This window comes from Balaenoptera acutorostrata, chromosome 1 (assembly GCF_949987535.1).
Source record: "Balaenoptera acutorostrata chromosome 1, mBalAcu1.1, whole genome shotgun sequence".
Taxonomy (NCBI): Eukaryota; Metazoa; Chordata; class Mammalia; order Artiodactyla; family Balaenopteridae; genus Balaenoptera; species Balaenoptera acutorostrata.
This window is the reverse complement of record NC_080064.1, coordinates 171,217,768-171,240,082: the sequence shown is the minus strand read 5'-3', so window position 1 is coordinate 171,240,082 and position 22,315 is coordinate 171,217,768. Positions and strand designations below refer to the sequence as shown.

At 40.0% G+C, this 22,315-nt stretch overlaps 1 protein-coding gene across 4 annotated transcripts in view; it reads right to left on the bottom strand.

Annotated features, from left to right (window-relative positions):
- Positions 1-2,786: 2,786 nt before the first annotated feature.
- AKT3 (AKT serine/threonine kinase 3) overlaps positions 2,787-22,315 on the bottom strand; it is a 392,608-nt gene continuing 373,079 nt past the window's right edge. For all 4 annotated transcript variants that reach the window (XM_057550146.1, XM_057550151.1, XM_057550143.1 and 1 more), the window contains 2 exons: positions 10,426-10,528; positions 2,787-4,413 (listed from right to left, as the gene is read on the bottom strand). In XM_057550146.1, the coding sequence (XP_057406129.1) occupies positions 4,328-4,413; positions 10,426-10,528 (189 nt within the window). In that variant the 3' untranslated portion in view covers positions 2,787-4,327. The remainder of the gene's footprint in view (positions 4,414-10,425; positions 10,529-22,315) is intronic.

Sequence of the window (22,315 nt, the reverse complement as noted above, 5' to 3'; positions counted from 1 at the left end):
TTTTTGATTTCATCAAGTGTGCTAGACATAAAGGTTGTCACATAAGATATATTAATTGTCCCTAATTCTGTTTCAGGAACAGTAAATAAATTACACAATATTCTAAAAATAGCACCTTTAAAGAATTATAGAGGTCACTTTATGTTAGCCTCCTGGATCTGTCAACCCCAGTGGTTTTGAGAGAAGAGCACGTGTGAGAATGCCCTCCAGTTTGGCTGTGTGACATACACATACATGCTTGACCAACTTTGGTCCCAAAGCTGTTCCTCTATCTGGCTTAGTCACAGGAGCAAAGCCAAGTTTCTACGATAGTATATAGGTTTATGAGGTAAAATCAGAAAAATGACCCTAGGTAAATCAGACTGTAGTCCAACCATCCTACCCATCTATTACCCACGTTTCACTTGGTTAATTTGCCATGACGTTTTAAAAATATACTCTAAGAAAGGAAGTATGCAGCGCAACACATTATCAGGAAGACATTACTGATGAGCTACATTCCTTAAGAATTCTGGGTCCAAACCACCTGGTGTGAGGACTATTAGGGGCTTAACAAATCTCAAAAAATACCTATTCTATCATCTCCAGCTTCACAGATCTCTCCTAAACCCATTGTTGGGAAGTCAGCATCCCCCCCTTTGGAAGCAGCCCTTCATCAAAGTTTGTACAGTTGCATTACTGCCATTTTATTGAAGTAATAAAATAAATCTTGTGTGTGTTTTGAGCTACAAGAAATTTACATACTTTCCTGTCACATTTTATATAGAACGGGTTAATACCAGGTGACGCTATTAATCTTTTTTTTAGAAAAGAAGAATATTTAATTTTCTGAGATTACAGAACCACATCCAACAACAATAAACAGAGAAGTAGCAGATTGACATAGTGCTTTATTTAAGCTGTCTGTACGAAGGAAAATAATGTGCATCCCTATCATATACGTGTAAAAATACTAAGGATGTACAGTGTACAAAAACAGTTTCTTGTAGTTATTTCACATCCTTGTGGGTCATATACTTAAGGAAATAAACAGTTTTAGTATGACCAACAGTAATAGTAATACAGTTTCTTGGGTTCATAGTTGCGTCTGCTTAAAATCCTTAACCAGATGACTAGATCTTGCGCGGATCTAATGAAAGAACTAGCAAGGTCAAGAAATGTCACAAACTATAAAGCTACAGGGAGGTAATTCAATTACCAATTTAGAGGTTTTCTTTTTATTTAAATAAATACTTTACATTTCATGCTTGCCTGTAATGCACTACCAGGAGCAAGATAAGGAAATTCTACTGTAGACAGTACGAACAGTAGCAGCAAAGTGTGTACACTGAGGTGTAGTAGAAAGACCCTGCAGTTAGTAAGGAAGGCCCTTACTTTGTACTCTAAGAGAAGCAAGTGGCCCCTGCAAGAACAGTCAGCTTTAAGAAGCTGGAAATCAGGTATGGGAAATGGAAAACACTGGAATAATGCTATGTAGTTAGTGTGGAAAGCAAAGCTGTGAGCAGCCCTGCCAAAAACCCAAGCAGAGACGGCCAATTTCCTCCAAGATGGCTGCATCATGGCAAGAGGCAGACTTCAAGGAAGTTGGTACAGGAAGGAGTCTGCAAAGCCTGAACTTCTGCTATTCTGACAGAGTGACTCCAGGGCCAGGCCTTTCCGTCCACCAGAATCCGAAACTTCAGCTATGGGCAGACATGAGGGAAGTTTTAGAATCTCCTTCTACACACATTTCTGTTTTTCTATTGTTTTTCCATGCCAGTTGACTGAGATCAGGGAGTGAAAGTAAGGGATTCTTAAAATCAAAGCCAACAACACACCCCGTGTGACGCTAACAGAATCTCGGAGGGGATACGGGACTAAGCCCCGGGCACCAGCTGGGGACGGAGAGCCAGCTGTGCAGAGTGGCCAGCCTGAGGCACAGTCAACGCTGTCATTAATCCTTAGGAAGTGTCCTTGGCCAAGGTCATGGAAATCACCTTAAGATTTGGGGGGGGGGGGAAACAACCCAAAACTATCCGTGTGCTTAGTGTGTGGTGTACTTTCCCTCTGAAGAAATGAATGCTCTGAACACCAGCCAGTCTCAGCTTTCCTCTCTTCCTCTCACCTGTTTCTTTTTTATATAATGGATGCAAGACAACTTACAGGACATACCTTCTAGTCTACTTTCTTGTCAAAGTGAAACATTCAACATAATTCCAAGTGAAAAAAAAAAAAAGTTGAGCTATATGTGTAAGTAAGAATGAACTACCATTTTACTGTAACTTCCTACTCAGTACTAAGGATGAACTTCACTCAGGTAGAAATATGAAAAATTAGGATAAAATCTATGTCTGAATATGTCTTAGCTGCCTTAGTAAAATGCCCTTTAACCCCCTGTCAGTCCCAGTGGTCCACCCACTGCCAGCAGTGGTTTCATATCTGTAAACCCACACTTCCAGCGTCAAGAGGCTAAGACATCTGCATATGAATATGATTCATCCTACTTAGAAAGTCACTTGCTCTTTCATACAATGCAATCATAACACTACGTCATGCTGTAGTCTTCCATTTGGGAGCTGTCAGATAGTTTAACTAAAATACATCTCCACGATGGCTCCATGGAGTCAGGAGCCCCCTGGACTTCATAGGCCGCTTTGGAAAATGTCAGCTCCTAGCACCAAAGGGTTTAATCTGAAGATCATCATTAATGAAAGAGAAAGATGAGGTTTGCATACATGTCCCCTTTCAGTGAGAAATGTCGGAATTGGAGGACATGAGTATATACAGAAAAAGAAAAGTTGGAGGTGTTCTTTTTTGTTTTGTTTTTTCCCTGATGGCTTAATTCAGTGATAAATGTACCATGATCAGAATAAACACACCAGGTCCTTATCCTTTACTGCCCACTTCGTAAATACTTGAGATGTGTTCGTTTTGCCAAGTAAAGTTCATTTCTTATCATCCAGGTCTCAATTTTCTTCATTACATTATGTTGCCAGGCCATCATAATATTTCAATTCTCAAAAGAGCAAATATAACATCCATTTGCTTCAACCCCTTGGCATGGATAGTTGGGGATTTCTCATTTTTAGCACCAAGGGGTTAAATGACAGCATCTCTTCTCCTAAAGCCAAATTCTAATTTATATGTACAATTTCAGAGCCTCATCAAATTTTTTTTTACATAGGAGAAAAAGTGCATGATTCTCATCGGCGTGTACATTCCTTGCACATAGGTCAAAAGAAACTGCAGTAAGTCTGTTTTATGTTAAGTTGGAGCTGCATTTGCTAACATGACATACAATTCTCATCACTAAAAAATAAATACTACTGCAACATAAACAAAATCATAAAAGGACATTCAAAGTTTTAACATCTGAGAAAAAGCTAATTCACGTAGAACTGAAAGTAAAAAATTAAAACAAATAAGGCAAACACCTGTTTACCTTGGTGTACAAATTTTGGTGAAAAGCAGGATCATTACACCTGTCTACATTCTTCAGCCATCAGAGGTGATAATATCAAGAAGGGAAAAAGGTTTCCAAGCACAGGGGAAATAAAACGCTCTCTGGTGCAAATCATATCATAGACCCTTTACGTGACCTACTCTGCTGTGCATATGCTTCCTTCCTTGGTCGAACAATGTTCCTTTGCCAACAACTGCCTGTGAAATCTGGACATCCACATGTAATACCAGGCTTCCTCTGCAGTATCGAATAAGAATTTAAATTTATAAATGTATATATCTATCTTAATAGTTGTTCATTCCTTCTCTCAAATGCTTCCTAATGAATTCCAGTAGGATCTTACTGATACATAACCTATTTTACGCACTGATCTGATATGCTTTACTAAAATTTTGCATATGCACATCACCACGCTTCCACAATTGCTTGTTCTGAATTATAAACTAAATCTTCTTAGTCTAATTAGTTTTTGATTTATCGTCTAGAAAGTTAAAAAATGTACCTAGAATCGTTTAGCCTTCACTGTTAGGGAAAAACAAAAATTAAAAGACCAAAAGATGACAGTTGGTGCACAAAAGAACAATGGTGGGCTCATGACTTCCAAAGATTGTAAAATTACCTCTTAAAGTTGCTATAATAGTAAGACAGTAGCAGCAACAGCATGAGACCTTAGACTGAGATACAATTTCATGCAAAAACAAAAGTCGAGTATGTCTGCATATATGTGTGTTCTCATGTGGGTGAAAGGCGGCGAGGGGCGAAGACCTTGGACTGGTCTGGGATGTCTGAAGGTGCTCCTGCATTTGTAAGAGCTAGGACTGCTGTGATGTCCAGGAATCATTTTCAGTCACAAATCTAAGATGACAGTGAAGTAGCAGAAGAGACTCATTCTCGCCCGCTCGCGGAGTAGGAGAACTGAGGGAAGTGCGGCCGCCTCTCATTGTCCATGCAATCCATACCGTCCTCATCATCTGCGGGCAGGAAACAGCTGTTTTAATTTTACATTAATGTTTTGCAACATAATCTCTGCTCTATATAGTTCTAACCCCTAACGTAATAAAGATTAACGGAGGCAATAGCTCCCAGAAACTTATGTTTATCAATAAAACATAGGATGGACACACTTATTTCAAAAACTTTCTCACTTTCAAACACATGACCTATGAAGAAATAATACTATCAAATCATCTCCTTCAAGACACTAACATTTCAAGGCTCAAACTGTGAAAAACTATTGAAGAAGACAAGATTTTTAAAAATAAAAAGGAACAAATGATCTTCAATAACCTTCACTTTCATGAAAACATGCACGTCAAAATTACAAAGTCAAAGAATCCTAAGGCACCCAAAGTATCTGCCTAGAATCCAGTATCAATCTGTCTTCAGATGCTTGCATTTCTTCTTCATGGTGCTTTAGGTGTGATTGCAAAATAAAGCTTATTACGATTCCATTTCCTTTGAGCCCTTGATTACATGTTTAAGATTTTACATTCTTTATTCTACATCTAATATCTGCCTTAACTCACTGTTCCTAATTTTCCTATGATAAAACTTTAATGTAGAATAAAGAGAATAAGTCAAGGAAAGAGAGGGAAAGAGGCCAGCATCTAAGTATTAGTTCATCAGGAAACAAATGGGGAGACTTGAAAGGCACAGAAAGAGACTATTTCCATTTAAGCTGCTCCTCCCTTTCCTCTTCCCTGTTTTCTTGCATTTGAAAGGTTACAAAGGATCACCCAACCTCTTCCCATAACTATTCTGATGATTAAAATCTTGCAGTGTCAGAATGCTCTTCCTTATATGTGTCATGAATTCAGTCGCTCAGTCCACAACGTTCCCTGTGCATCTGTTCTGGGCTCTGCGCGAAGGCCCTCCCTGTGTCCTTGGGGCTCACCCCACTAAACCCCTCTGCTCCACTTGCGGTGCCTTTGGTCATATGCTGTGCTACAGGAAATAAGCGAGAGTCTTTCAAATACCCAAGCTTCTTCAAGCAAAATAATTCCACTTCCTCAAATTCATATAGGAAGTACATTACCAATTCTTTTAATTTTCCAACCTCTCCAGGGAGCATCAATTTCATGTAATAGGAGAAGGAATACAGGCCAGACCCCACTGCATCACGGGCACTGACCCTGTTACACAAAAAGGATGGTGCTTTGCATTCCTCTGAAGAATAACAAACATTCATGCTCTTTTCTCACTGTTCTTTTCAGTATTCTATTTTTAATAGAAGATTCTAGAAATGGGATCAAGTTGCTAACCAAACTTTGTGGTCTTGAATGTACCAGAAAGTATCACTGTATTAGGTGGGACTCAATCTAACAAGTAGCATTTGAGGCCCCCTGCTCCATGTAAACCTCCCTCCTGCAAACAGACCTTTTAAACTATAGTCCTCATTTCCAGATAGCACTGTGATTTGGGGAAATCTCTGCCTCCTTATAAAATACCAGTTAGGTACCAAGCAAACCATCTTTTAGGTCAAACACCTTCCGCAGTATTTTCAGATATACTAAAGATGGTAGGAGCTGTGGATGGCATATAAAACCTCTGTAAAACTCTAAAAACTCTCTAGGGGAAAGGCAGCTAAAATCTTAATGTTCAGACTCTGACACGTGCCAATCACATTTCAAAGGAATAGTTTTCCCCGCTGGCAGCTTTGTTTTGCTGGGTGTGTCTCTGCACAGCGAACAGACAGCACATGTGGGAAGCCTGGTGTTGTCCGCCAGAGAAGGGCTTGCCCAGCTCGCTGGGCTGCCACCAGGCCTTGCACCAGGGCAGGGAGGCCTGAAGCCCAGGGCAGCCTGGCTCTCGACAGGAGGAGGGGTTGAGTTTCCTTTCCAAGCAGTATTGTTGCTATGAGGCTGCAGTGTCAGCTCAAACTTAAAAGAGAATCTTCATTCTGTCACTTTAGTAACAAATTAATCCCATTTCCGAACGTAAATCTAAATCTTGTTGATAACCATGTGAGGGCCCCGCATCTGCATCTTCTTTAAAGTCAATTATATCACCCTCTCCCTCCATCTCCCTCCTGTTCTTCTGAGCTTGGCAGTAGTGAGGGGCAAGTCTCTGATCATGGCCCCAAGAGGAGCTGCGAGTTGGGAAGGCACTGGGGCAGGAATGAGGGTTTCCCCTGGGCCCTCAGTGCTGCGCAGGCCAGCGGGGCTGTGGAAGGAGGAGAGCTGGATGCAAGTGACAGCTGACAGGACAGCCGGCTGCCCCAGCCAGGCCTTCACACCCAGTCAACGTATATAAATACGTTCCTGCACTGAAGGAAGGTTCAGAGGGAACAGTGATGATGATGGACATGAACTATGCAAAAAAACCCCAAAGAGCACGCATCCGGGAAAAGAAAACGGTGATCAACCCTACATTCTACAGCATTAGCTGCCCAACTTCCTTAGAACATTTAACCAAACTAATTATATGGCAGCAAAAGCTACTAGGAGCTCAAACAAATCCTCTTTTTCTCTAAGAGGAGGGCAGAGGACCATTAATGGATATAATGCAAGACGACACATTCCAAAATCTGTTCAATTAATTAACACCAGTGAGGAAAATCTGGCATGTTACTGCAGCTGTTTGTAAAAAAGGAACATTTGCCTTTCTAACTGCTGATTTGTTCTAAAAAATAACTCCATTCTGTTTTATAAAAGCAAGGTGGCAAGTGGGAAGACAATCGCTAACTTAATGGTCCTACTGTGGGTTTTTATGAACAAAACCTCTGTGCTTTTAGCAGCTTGAGAGCTGCAGTGGTCTCTCACCAGCAACACTATTCAAAGCTGCAAGAAGAAAAGATTATGTTAAATGTAATCACAGTTCAAGGCTTCACAGATTTTCCTTTGATCTGCCTCTTAAGGGGATTTAGGATATACCCAGGGATCATCCAAGAGAAAACACTGCCCTTGTGCCCTGGAAGAACCCAGGGGCTGCAGTCCACAATTACTGAGGCTACTCCCTAAGGCAGGAGCCCAGCCCCGCGGCCTGGTGCTGGGAGCCGCAAAGGACAGGCTGCTGGTGTCCACACCTTGGCCTCAGCCCACCTGCTGAGCTCTTTCCCCTGATTTTTCTCTCTAGAAACCCTGAATTGGAAAATAAGTTGGCAGGTCCACAGGGTCCTCCTGCCTCTAGATTGTGGCACACGCTGTCAGTCTAGATGATGCTTGCTGGATGCACGTTTTTGGGCCACCTAGGGCCCAGTATCAGGGCAGGGCCACGCCTCACTGCTAGCATGATATTTTAGTAGTCCCTCCCCCATCCCCATGTCCACTCTTTTTTGCTAGGTATTTACCTACCATCACCCTTCACATAGTGGGTCACAGAACAAAGAACACTGTGGATTGGTTAACCTGATGCTTAAATAAAATTAAAAATAGGGTTATTTAAACCTATAGAGAACTCTGGGTGCCTTTCCTAAAGAGATGGCTTCTCAGGCACACACAGGGGAAAGACGGGGCTCCTGGAGATGATCAGCCCTGCACTCCCCTTTGACCTGTCACATTCCAGAGCTAGTGAGGGGCAGAGTCAGGACACAAAGCAGGGTCTAAGTCCAGGGCTTTCTTCAATCCCATCATTCTCTTCCACACTGGGATTTTACTTTTAACTTTTTGGAGTAAAATATGCACTCATGGCTTTGCATTTATTTACACAGCCTACCTATTTCTATGACTTTCAAAATAGCACATTTAGTTTGTCCTAAGAATTAGAATCCACAAATACCAAAAGCTCTATTTAACTTCGCAAAGCTCCCTGTGAAATCACGTGAGGAGGTAAGCCAGACACAGATTCTGGGCTGTGACGGGCAACAGCACTGCCTGGAGAGAGTCGGGCCTCCTTCTGGCCCTGAAACCACCAGGCCTCGCCATAATCCGCTTATTTACTCATTTAACACATATTCACTGAATACCTATGCTGAGCCAGGTACCTAACTCGGAGCTGGGGTTAGCAGTGAACAAGACAAACCAAATCCTTCTCAGAGCTACTGCATTCAAGCTGGAGAAACAGACAGTAAACAAAGAGACAAATTAACCAGAAGAATACCAGCAAGTAAAGGTGTCAATGTAGAGAATTGGGGGGGGGGGGGCGGTGGTGATGGGGTCTGATGGACTGCACTGTTTTTAAGGTCGGGAGGCTAAAGAAAGCTTTCTGATAAAGTGACATTTAAAGAGATCTGAAGGACAAGTAAGAATTTATTCATGCATATGTCTGGGAAAAGAGAATTCTAGGCAGAGAAGAGTAAACACACAGTCCCAAGGCACAGCGAGGCACAGCGAGGCATGTTCGAGGTGGGGCTGGAACCCAGGGACTGTGGAGAAGATGGACAGGATGAGGTCTGAGAGGAGGATGGGACCAGATCTGACACAGCTGTGCAGCCAGTGTGAGCAGCTGCATTTAGAGTGCAGCAGTGGGGCCCCTGGAAGGTTGGAAGCAGGGGAACGATGCGGTCTGATTACAATTAAGGTTATATCCAAACGATGAGACTCTAGGGTGGGAAGTACTCCTAGGCCAGTCCAACAACTCAGTGGCGTCGCCCAGAATTTCAGACAATTGTATCGCCACAGCCCGCGCTGGGCCAGGGGAAACCATGCCAAGGCTACGCCCACTGCTCCTACTCAGACGGTCCGTAGCTGATTGCCCACAACTCCACAGGCTTCCTAACATCATCTTCAACTCTCAGAGATCCTGACTCTAGCAGTGAAGCCCTCACCCACCACTGGTGACAAACCATGAGCAGTGCTTCAACATACTGCCCTTTCACAGCTTAACCTGGGCATCGTTGGCCAAGCTGTATCTCCTGCTCCTGACTACAGCTAACACTAACTGCGGGGCTTAGGGAAGCTCAACTTCTCTCTGGGTTTTAATTTCTTCCCTTATAAAATGAAAGTTAAGAGGCTCTTAACCTCTTGCGAGTCTAAGGAAAGAAAAGTGCATATGCACACATAGTTATATTTTTCATTTCACAGGGTTCACAGTCCCTCTTTTTGTCAGGCCCTGGGTCTCAGGTTAAAAACTCTTGGCCTAGATGACTCCTAGTTTGCCTTTCAATGCTGTAATCAATTGACTACATCCACAGTTGAAACAGCACTTCAATCTTCCCTCTCATGGATTCTCAGTGTAAATTAGCACTATCAACTAATCTGCCTTTTAAAAAGGAAAGAGAGGAGAAGGAATGTAGGAAAGGATATAATAAAAAAGAAAAGGAGAAAAAAAAACTAAAATGATGTTATTGTGAGCCAAAAGATGTGTGACTGAAGAAATCTTTTAGCTATCCAAATGTGTCCCTGAAACTCAATTTTATCCTTACTCCTTAACTAATGATGACAGAATGCAGACCTCTGTCAGCATATGAGAATGTTTATAAATTATATAACAACCTTTTCTTCCCTTTAAGTGAAAGGACTTCACCAAAGTGTAGGGCACACACTAGTACATGTGGAATGATTTTAAGTGGTACATGAATGTATAGTTTTAATAGATATGTAATTTAATTTATAATATCAAAAATTACTAGCAAACCAAATCATGTCTTCACAGATATTACTGCTTAAGACACAGATAAGTAAAAAAGAGTGATTCAGTTTAAAGTGAATTTAAGAACTACTAAGTAAGCAGGAGACCAGAATTAGCAAAATTTTGAAGGTGGTGTCTGAATGAGCAGTGGGAAACGTGGGAGGTCTTCATTTCAGAATCCTTTCAGCTGATGTCAAAATAATCTATTAGAGAATAGTAAGGAAGGGCTAGTTAGTCTATAATTTAGTCTATAATTCTCAACTCTACAATTTTTCCATATATAATTTTTTTTTACTCAAAAAGCTTTTCTCTTAGCTACCTGTATTTAGATATTTCCACATTGAAAACCCCATGTTCTTAAATAGAACAGAATAAATCACTGTGGAATTTGACCTTGAAAATATCCAGTTAAAAAAAAATGGCTGTTTTCTTCAATTGCATTAGAACATAATCAATTTCCTTCTAGATTTACTTACACTTTTCAGGTGGTGTTATTGTAATAGTCTGAGCTGTAAATTCTTCATCAAAGTATCTGGTGTCTGTCTCAGATGTTACTTGAGGCTTAAAAGGAGGTACAAGCTGTAAGAAGCAAAAGAGTACTGTTAACAGACTTCAGTTAGGAAAATTCATTTCTAGGATAAAATTAGAGAGCAAATACTAAATGAATAGTGCAAGAGGCTAGACTGCTCAGTGACTGTGTAAGGTAGATGTGGTATTTGGCTTCACAGTCAAGACCTGGTTGTTCTATATAATATTTGAGGGATTGTGTGAAACAGAATAATTGAGAACCAAAGAACAGGGTGCTTCCATGTCCTGGCTATTGTAAATAGAGCTGCAGTGAACATTGTGGTACATGACTCTTTGTGAATTATGGTTTTCTCAGGGTCTATGCCCAGTAGTGGGATTGCTGGGTCGTATGGTAGTTCTGTTTTTAGTTTTTTAAGGAACCACCTAAGTGTCCATCGACAGATGAATGGATAAAGAAGATGTGGTACATATATACAATAGAATATTACTCAGACATAAAAAGAAACAAAATTGAGTTATTTGTAGTGAGGTGGATGGACCTAGAGACTGTCATACAGAGTGAAGTAAGTCAGAAAGAGAAAAACAAATACCGTATGCTAACACATATATATGGAATCTAAAAAAAAAATAAAGGTTCTGCAGAACCTAGGGGCAGGACAAGAATAAAGACGCAGATGTAGAGAATGGACTTGAGGACACGAGGAGGGGAAGGTTAAGCTGGGACGAAGTGAGAGAGTGGCATGGACTTATATATACACTACCAAACGTAAAATAGATAGCTAGTGGGAAGCAGCCGCATAGCACAGGGAGATCAGCTGGGTGCTTTGTGACCACCTAGAGGGGTGGGATAGGGAGGGTGGGAGGGAGATGCAAGAGGGAGGGGATATGGGGATATATGTATATGTATAGCTGATTCACTTTGTTGTAAAGCAGAAACTAACACACCATTGTAAAGCAATTATACTCCAATAAAGATGTTAAAAAAAAAAAAGCAAAAAACAAAAAATAGGGTGGGAAGAGGATACTGAAAATTCTGTCCTAATATTTTTTCCTAGTAGAATACATACAAAACCAATGGATTTGGGCTGCTGAAACAAAATGTAGGCTCTTCCTACTGCAGGAAAAGCACAACCTTGCTGGCTTTCTCTAGCTCTTCCTGGTGCCTAGCTGAACAGGTTATTATTAAATGTGCAATTTAATAACATAGTTGTTACCTACACAGTTGTTACGTAGATCACAGATTGAGTGCTGCCTCTATACTTGGCAAAGAAATATAACTCTGCTTACTTGAAACCCTCTGGAACAGGGGTTCTTGGCAGCCCCCGAAGTGACGTGCAAACGTTTTGTCCATAGATTTTATCCCGTTCCTCAAAAGGAACCATGACCCAAAAGATTAAGAGTAACTGTTCTAGGGTTGAGATAACTGGACTCATTCGCCTCTGACCAGCAGCAGGCATCGGGTGGGGGAAAGTCTTGGGGTGCTGAAGATTACAGAAGCCTGAGCCACGTGAACATCCACTTCCGCTAACCTCTGCTGGCTGGGAGCGACAGGAACCAGGAAGGGGCTCCTGATTCTCAGGGCTCCAGCCTCACAGGTGAGAGCCTACAGGTTTCTTTTTAACATAGGAAGCCCAGACTCAGGGCGTGGAGTCAGAGTATGTGCTCTGATGAATACCATTCAGATAGAAAAATGGAAAACACAGTGACAGAAATTAGTATATTTTATAAACATTTTACAGAAACAAATACACAACTGGCATCACTCAATGAATGTTCCACTGTTACTGTCACCAAATTTATGTTAAATAAGACAAAAATCTTTAAATTATTCTCCAATGCTTTTTTAAATTCATGCTATTTTATTTATTTTTTTTACATCTTTATTCGAGTATAATTGCTTTATAATGTTGTGTTAGTTTCTGCTGTACAACAAAGCGAATCAGCTATATGTATACATATATCCCCATATTCCTTCCCTTTTGAGCCTCCCTCCCACCCCCCTAGGTCATCATAAAGCATCAAGCTGATCTCCTTGTGCTATGCAGCAGCTTCCCACTAGCCATCCATTTTACATTTGGTAGTGTATATACGTCAATGCTACTCTCTCACTTCATCCCAGCTTCCCCTTCCCCACCGTGTCCTCAAGTAAGTTCTCTACGTCTGATTCTTTATTCCTGCCCTGCCACTAGGTTCATCAGTACCGTTTTTTTATATTCCACATAATGCATTAGCATACGGTATTTGTTTTTCACTTTCTGACTTACCTCACTCTGTATGATAGACTCTAGGTCCATCCACCTCACTACAGATAACTCAATTTTGTTCCTTTTAATGACTGACTAATATTCCATTGTATATATGTGCCACATCTTCTTTATCCATTCATCTGTCAAAGGACATTCAGGTTGCTTCAATGTCCTGGCTATTGTAAATAACAGCTGCAATGAACATTGTGGTACATGATTCTTTTTGAATTATGGTTTTCTCAGGGTATATGACCAGTAGTGGGATTGCTGGGTCATATGGTAGTTCTATTTTTAGTTTTTTAAGGAACCTCCATACTGTTCTCCATAGTGGCTGTATCAATTTACATTCCCACCAACAGTGCAAGAGGGTTCCCTTTTCTCCACACCCTCTCCAGCATTTATTGTTGGTAGATTTTTTGATGATGGCCAGTCTAACTGGTGTGAGGTGATACCTCATTGTGGTTTTGATTTCCATTTCTCTAATGATTAGTGATGTTGAGCATCTTTCCATGTGTTTGTTGGCAATCTGTATATCTTCTTTGGAGAAATGTCTACTTAGGTCTTCTGCCCATTTTTGGATTGGGTTGTTTGCTTTTTTGATATTGAGCTGCATGAGCTGCTTGTATATTTTGGAGATTAATCCTTTGTCAGTTGCTTCATTTGCAAATATTTTCTCCCATTCTGAGGGTTGTCTTTTCGTCTTGTTTATGGTTTCCTTTGCTGTGCAAAAGCTTTTAGGTTTCATTAGGTCCCATTTGTTTATTTCTGTTTTTATTTCCATTTCTCTAGGAGGTGGGTCAAAAAGGATCTTGCTGTCATTTATGTCATAGAGTGTTCTGCCTATGTTTTCCTCTAAGAGTTTGATAGTGTCTGGCCTTACATTTAGGTCTTTAATCCATTTTGAGTTTATTTTGTGTACGGTGTTAGGAAGTGTTCTGATTTTATTCATTTATATGTAGCTGTTCAGTTTTCCCAGCACCACTTATTGAAGAAGCTGTCTTTTCTCCATTGTATATTCTTGCCTCCTTTGTCAAAGATAAGGTGACCATATGTGCATGGGTTTATCTCTGGGCTTTCTATCCTGTTCCACTGATCTATATTTCTGTTTTTGTGCCCCTACCATACTGTCTTGATTACTGTAGCTTTGTAGTATAGTCTGGAGTCAGGGAGCCTGATTCCTCCAGCTCTGTTTTTCTTTCTCAAGATTGCTTTGGCTATTCGGGGTCTTTTGTGTTTCCATACAAATTGTGAAATTTTTTGTTCTAGTTCTGTGAAAAATGCCATTGGTATTTGATAGGGATTGCACTGAATCTTTAGATTGCTTTGGGTAGTAGAGTCATTTTCACAATGTTGATTCTTCCAATCCAGGAACATGGTATATCTCTCCATCTATTTGTATCATCTTTAATTTCTTTCATCAGTGTCTTATAATTTTCTGCATACAGGTCTTTTGCCTCCTTAGGTAGGTTTATTCCTAGATATTTTATTCTTTTTGTTGCAAGCGTGAATGGGATTGTTTCCTTGATTTCTCTTTCTGACCTTTCATTGTTAGTGTATAGGAATGCAAGAGATTTCTGTGCATTAATTTTGTATCCTGCTACTTTACCAAATTCATTGATTAACTCTAGTAGTTTTCTGGTGGCATCTTTAGGATTTTCAGACTATGTTTTAGAAAACCAAGGGATGAGCAGAATTAAAAGCATTTTTTCGAAATAAAGGACCACATTTCAGTTTACAGCACATGTTACAAAGCATTTTAAATTTCTTTTCTTTTTAACATTCTTTCTCTATGCCCCCAGTACACAGATATTCTAAAGTCTCTATCATTAGCAATCACTTTTTTGGGAACTGAAACAAATTCAGGTTCCACTGATGAGCTGTAATGGCTGCTAAGGTACCAGAACACGTTTGTAGCTGCTCTGTTAGGATGACTGGAAACAAGCAAGCAGTTCACTCCACTGATGGAAATCTTCCCTCTTCCATTCATTCAAAAGCTCATTCTCACACTGCTTTGTTTTTCTTCAAGACTTTTCAACATCTGACACATATACACATGCATCACCATTACACCTCCTTCCCAATAAAATAAAAGTTCCACAAGAGCAATGATTTTTAAAGTCCCTCACTGGCATCATACACATGCACACAACACTAACAATGATAGTGACGGGAGAATTTTTGGTTTTCCTTTTAGAAAACTGAGGGATAACTGCCTCTCTGGCAGGCAAGTAGGAGACTGGGATTCTGGTTGTGACTTTCTTTCTGATTCACCATTCTACAAATGTTCAAAAAATAGGTCTCATCCTTTCAATAAAAAAAAATTAACCACAAGAAGTTCTTTGAGCAGAAATGGGCTTCTATTGGGCATGTGGAGTAGGTCTTGCTTACCTCTGCCCACCCTTCCCATCTGGTTCCTTCTGATGGCAGAAATGTAAATCTTAAATCTGCCTTCAAGTTAGGGGATAGCTGTTATTTTTTTAGATGAGAGAGAGAATGGTCACCTGAAACTTTAAAAAAACTGAAAAAAATCTTTAAACAGTTTTCAAAAGATTACAGGGAGCTTAAACTAGTCTCTGTTCAAATGTCATGATACTACATTTACCTGACCTCCTCTCTCAAACAGCTGCCTTCCCCATTATTCTATCCTCACACTGCTTTATTTTTCTTTAAAAGACTTTTCAACATCTGACACATACACACCTACATATACACGTGCAAAATACATGTGTATTGTCATTACAACTCCTCCTCAGTAAAATATAAGTTCCACAAGGGTAAGTACTTTTAAAGAACAGTTTTATGATTGACATACAATAAACTGCACACATATCTTAAGAGTGTACAAAAAAAGAGTATACAATTTGATGTTTTGACATACGTATATACCCATCACTTGTAGATATTTTCTCATAAACCTATGTAATCCTGTCCTCTCTTCTATCCCCTTGCAGGCAATAGCTGACCTGCTTTCTGCCATGAGTGATTTGTTTATATTTTCTTGACTTTTATGTATTTGGAATCAAATAGTATGTATCCTTCATCTGGTTTCTTTCACTTAGCATGATTATTTTGACACTCCCACATCATTGCTTGTATCAATAGCTCATCCATTTTACTGTTGGGTAATATTCCATCATACAGATGTACCTCAATTTGTTTATCCATTCACCTCTCCATGGACTTCTGGGTTGCTTCTAGTTTGGGGCTATAACAAATAAAGCTTCTAGGAATCTTTATGCCCAAGTCTTTCCCAAAGTAGTTGCATTGCTGCATGTTCCTATCAACAGCAAAGAAGAGTCCTAGTTGTTCCACAGTCTTGCCAACATTGTTTTATTCTGTTTTATTCTATATTCTAATACGTGCTGGTATTTCACTATGTTTTAATTTATATTTCTCTAATGAATAATCAATCACCTTTATCACAAGTTTATTTCTTCTTTGATGAAGTGTCTTCTCAAATATTTGCCCTTTTTTTCCTTCTCATTAGGTTTAGAGAGTTCTTTATACACTCTGTATGCATGTCCTTTAACAGATTTGTGATTTGTGGCTACTCTGTTAATTCTCTTATCTGTGACTTTTGAAGAATACACATTCTTAATTTTGATAAAGTCTGATTTATTACTTTTCTTCTATGGATCATGCTTTGCCCTTGTCTAAGAAATCTCTGCATAACCTAATACCACAAAGATTTTTCTCCTGTATGTTCAGAACTATAATACATTTGGAGTTAATTTCATATATACTGCAAATTATTTTTTTAACATGGATGTCCAATTGTTTCAGCACCAATTGAACTATCTTTATACTTTTATTGAAAGTCAATTAACCATATATATGTGAGTCTCTTTCCAGATTTTCTATTGTGTTGTATTGATCTCTTTGCCCAACTTTATGGTGAATAAAGATGTTATCTCTTCATTAACAAGCTCTCTTGATTTGATTACTGTGAGTTAATAATAAGTCTTGAAGTCAGGTAGGTAGGCCCTCCAACTTCATTTTTTTGTCAAGTTGTTCTGGCTCTTTTAAGTCCTCTACATTTCATATGAATTTTAGAATCAACCTAATAATCTCTACAGAATAACCTCCTAGGGTCTTGATTAGGGTTGTGCTGAATTTATCTATCAATTTTGAGAGAACTAACATCTTAAAAATATTGAGTCTTCTAGATCATGAACACAGTACATCTTTCCATTGCTTTAGGCTGTTTTTAACTTCTCCCAACAATTATTTTAGTTTTCAGTATAAAGGTCTTTCAAATCTTGTCAAAGGCATCCCTAGAAGAGACCTTCAAGATGGCAGAGGAGTAAAGACGTGGAGATCACCTTCTTCCCCAGAAATACATCAAAAATACATCTACATGTGGAACAACTCCTACAGAACACCTACTGAATGCTGGCAGAAGACCTCAGACTTCCCAAAAGGCAAGAAAATCCCCACATACTTGGGTAGGGCAAAAGAAAAAAGAAAAAAAAGAGACAAAAGAATAGGGAACCTCTGGGAGGGAGCTGTGAAGGAGGAAGTTTCCACACACTAGGAAGCCCCTTCACTGGTGGAGACAAGGGGTGGGCAGGGGGGAAGCTTCGGAGCCATGGAAGAGAGTGCAGCAACAGGCGTGCAGAGGGCAAAGTGGAGAGATTCCTGCACAAAGGATCAGTGTCAACCAGCACTCACCAACCTGAGATGCTTGTCTGCTCACCCGCTGGGGTGGGTGGGGGCTAGGAGCTGAGGCTTGGGCTTCACAGGTCAGATCCCATGGAGAGGACTGGGGTTGGCTGCGTGAACACAGCCTGAAGGGGGCTAGTGCATGACAGCTAGCCGGAAGAGAGTCTGGGAAAAAGTCTGGACCTGCCAGAGAGGCAAGAGATGATTGCTGCAGGGTGTGCGAGGAGAGGGCATTCAGAGCACCGCCTAAACGAGCTCCAGAGATGGGTGCGAGCCACGGCTATCAGCTCAGACCCCAGAGGCGGGCATGAACCGCTAATGCTGCTGCCGCTGCCACTAAGAATCCTGTGTGCAACCACAGGTCACTACCTACACCCCCCTGGGAGCCTGTGCAGCCTGCCACTGCCAGGGTCCTGTGATCCAAGGACAACTTTCCCGGGAAAACACACAGTGCACCTCAGGCTGTTGCAATGTCACGCTAGCCTCTGCCACCACAGGCTCGCCCCACAATCCAATTATGACTACCATACCCCTCCCTTTCCCTGGCCTGAGTGAACAAGAAAGCCCTCATCAGCTGCTGATTTAACCCTCTCCTGTCTGGGCGGGGAACAGACTCCTGAGGGCAGCCTACACCCAGAGGCAGGGCCAAAACCAAAGCTGAACCCCAGGAGCTGTGTGGACAAAGAAGAGAAAGGGAAATTTCTCTGTGCAGCCTCAGGAGGAGTGGATTAAATCCCTAAAATCAACTTGGTAAACCTGCATCTGTAGAATACCTGAATAGACAAAGAATGTTCCCCAAATTGAGGTGGTGGACTTTGGGAGCAACTGTAGACTTAGGGTTTGCTTTCTGCATCTAATTGGTTTCTAGTTTTATTTTTATCTTAGTTTAGTTTTTAGTGCTTAATATCATTGGTGGATTTGTTAATTGTTTTGGTTGCTCTGTTCCTTTTTAATTTTTAATTTTTTGATTTTTTTTATTTTTTCCCCCTTTTCTCTTTTTGTGAGTGTGTATGTGTATGCTTCTTTGTGTGATTTTGTCTGTTTAGGTTTGCTCTTACCATATGTCCTAGAGTTCCGTCTGTTTTTTTTTTTTTTCCTTTTCTTTCTTTCTTCCTTTTCTTCTGAGCCATGCGGCTGGCAGGGTCTTGGTCCTCTGGCCGGGTGTCAGACCTGAGCCCCTGAGGTGGGAGGGCCGAGTCCAGGACACTGGACCACCAGAAACCTTCCAGCCCCACGTGATATCAATTGGTGAGAGCTCTCCCAGAGATCTTCATCTCAACACTAATACCCAGCTCCACCAACGGCCAGCAAGCTCCAGTGCAGAAGGCCCCATGCCAAAAAACTAGGAAGACAGGAACACAACCCCACCCATTAGCAGAGAGGCTGCCTAAAGTCATACCAAGTTCACAGACACCCCAAAACACACCACCGGATGCAGCCCTGCCCACCAGAAGGACAAGATGCAGCCCCACCCAACAGAACACAGGTATCAGTCCCCTCCACCAGGAAGCATACACAAGTCACTGAACCAACCTCACCCACTGGGGGCAGACACCAAAAACAATGGGAACTACGAACCTGCAGCCTGTGAAAAGGAGACCCCAAACACACTAAGTAAAATGACAAGACAGAGAAATATGCAGCAGATGAAGGAGCAAGGTAAAAACACACCAGACCAAACAAATGAAGAGGAAATAGGCAGTCCACCTGAAAAAGGATTCAGAGTAATGATAGTGAAGATGATCCAAAATCTCGGAAATAGAATGGAGAAAATACAAGAAGTGTTTAACAAGGACTGAGAAGAACTAAAGAGCAAACAAACAATGATGAATCAACACAATAAATGAAATTAAGAATACTCTAGAAGGAATCAATAGCAGAATAAATTAAGAATACTCTAGAAGGAATCAATAGCAGAATAACTGAGGCAGAAGAATGGATAAGTGACCTGGAAGATAAAATAGTGGAAAAAACTGCCGCAGAGCAGAATAAAGAAAAAAGAATGAAAAGAATTGAGGACAGTCTCAGAGGTCTCTGGGACAATATTAAAAGCACCAACATTCAAATTACAGGGGTCCCAGAAGAAGAAGAGATAAAGAAAGTGCCTGAGAAAATATTTGAAGAGATTATAGTTGAAAACTTCTCTAACATGTGAAAGGAAATAGTCAATCAAGTTGAGTAAGCACAGAGAGTCTCATACAGGATAAATCCAAGGAGAAACACGCCAAGACACTTATTAATCAAACTATCAAAAATTAAATTCAAAGAAAAAATATTAAAAGCAGCAAGGGAAAAGCAACAAATAACATACAAGGGAATCCCCATAAGGTTAACAGCTGATCTTTCAGCAGAAACTCTGCAAGCCAGAAGGGAGTGGCAAGACATATTTAAAGTGACGAAAGGGAAAAACCTACAACCAAGATTACTCTACCCAGCAAGGATCTCATTCAGATTCGACAGAGAAATTAAAACCTTTACAGACAAGCGAAAGTTAAGAAAATTCAGCACCACCAAACTAGCTTTACAACAAATGCTAAAGGAACTTCTCTAGGCAGGAAACACAAAAGAAGGAAAAGACCTACAATAACAAACCCAAAACAATTAAGAAAATAATAGGAACATACATATTGATAATTACCTTAAATGTAAATGGATTACATGCTCCAACCGAAACAAACATATTAGCTGAATGGATTCAAAAACAAGACCTGTATATATGCTGTCTACAAGAGACCCACATCAGATGTAGAGACACATACAGACTGAAAGTGAAGGGATGGAAAAAGATAGTCCACGCAAATGGAAATCAAAAGGAAGCTGGAGTAGCAATACTCATATCAGATGAAATAGACTTTAAAGAAAAGACTATTACAAGAGACAAAGAAAGACACTACATAATGATCAAGTGATCAATCCAAGAAGAAGATATAACAGTTGTAAATATTTATGTACCCAACATAGGAGCACCTCAATACATAAGGCAAATGCTAACAGCCATAAAGGGGAAATGGACAGTAACACAATAATAGTAGAGGACTTTAACATCCCATTTTCACCAATGGGTAGATCATCCCAAATGAAAATAAGTAAGGAAACACAAGCTTTAAAAGTCACATTAGACCAGACGGACTTAATTGATATTTATAGGACATCCCATCCAAAAACAACAGAATATACTTTCTTCTCAAGTGCTCATGGAACATTCTCCAGGACAGATCATATCATGGGCCACAAATCAAGCGTTGGTACACTTAAGAAAACTGAAATCGTATCAAGTATCTTTTGCAACCACAACGCTATGAGACTAGATATGAATTCAGGAAAAAAACTGTTAAAAATACAAACACATGAAGGCTAAACAATATGCTACTAAATAACCAAAAGATCACTGAAGAAATTGAAGAGGAAAGCAAAAAATAGCTAGAAACAAATCACAATGAAAACACAATAACTCAAAACCTATGGGATGCAGCAAAAGCAGTTCTAAGAGGGAAGTTTACAGCAATACAATCCTACCTCAAGAAACAAAAAACATCTCAAATAAACAACCTAACCTTACACCTAAAGCAATTAGAGAAAGAAGAACAAAAAACCCCCCAAAGTTAGCAGAAGGAAAGAAATCATAAAGATTAGATAAAAAATAAATGAAAAAGAAATGAAGGAAATGATAGCAAAGATCAATAAAACTAAAAGCTGATTCTTTGAGAAGATAAACAAAATTGATAAACCATTAGCCAGACTCATCAAGAAAAAAAGGGAGAAGACTCAATCAACAGAATTAGAAATAAAAAAGGAGAAGTAAAAACTGACACTGCAGAAATACAAAGGATCATGAGAGACTACTACAAACAACTATATGCCAGTAAAATGGACAACCTGGAAGAAATGGACAAATTCTTAGAAAAGTACAACCTTCAAAGACTGAACCAGGAAGAAATAGAAAATATGAACAGATCAATCACAAGCACTGAAATTGAAACTGTGATTAAAAATCTTCCAACAAACAAAAGCCCAGGACCAGATGGTTTCACAGGTGAATTCTATCAAACATTTAGAGAAGAACTAACACCCATCCTTCTCAAACTCTTCCAAAATATAGCAGAGGGAGGAACACTCCCAAACTCATTCTATGAGGCCATCACCCTGATACCAAAACCAGACAGAGATGCCACACACACACACACACAAAAACTACAGGCCAATATCACTGATGAACATAGATGCAAAGATCCTAAACAAAATACTGGCAAACAGAATCCAAAAGTACATTAAAAGGATCATACACCATGATCAAGTGGGGTTTATCCCAGGAATGCAAGGATTCTTCAATATACGCAAATCAATCAACGTGATACACCATATTAACAAATTGAGGGAGAAAAACCATATGATCATCTCAATAGATGCAGAGAAAGCTTTCAACAAAATTCAACACCCATTTATGACAAAAGCCCTGCAGAAAGTAGGCATAGAGGGAACTTTCCTCAACATAATAAAGGCCATATATGACAAACCCACAGCCAACATCATTCTCAGTGGTGAAAAACTGAAACCATTTCCTCTAAGATCAGGAACAAGACAAGGTTGCCCGCTCTCACCACTATTATTCAACATAGTTTTGGAAGTTTTAGCCACAGCAATCAGAGAAGAAAGAGAAATAAAAGGAATCCAAATCAGAAAAGAAGAAGTAAAACTATCACTGTTTGCAGATGACATGATACTATACATGGAGAATCCTAAAGATGCCATCAGAAAACTACCAGAGCGAATTAATCAATTTTGTAAAGTAGCAGGATACAAAATTAATGCACAGAAATATCTTGTATTCCTATACTAATGCCGAAAAATCAGAAAGAGAAATTAAGGAAACACTCCCATTTACCATTGCAAAAAAAAGAATAAAATACCTAGGAATAAACCTACTTAAGGA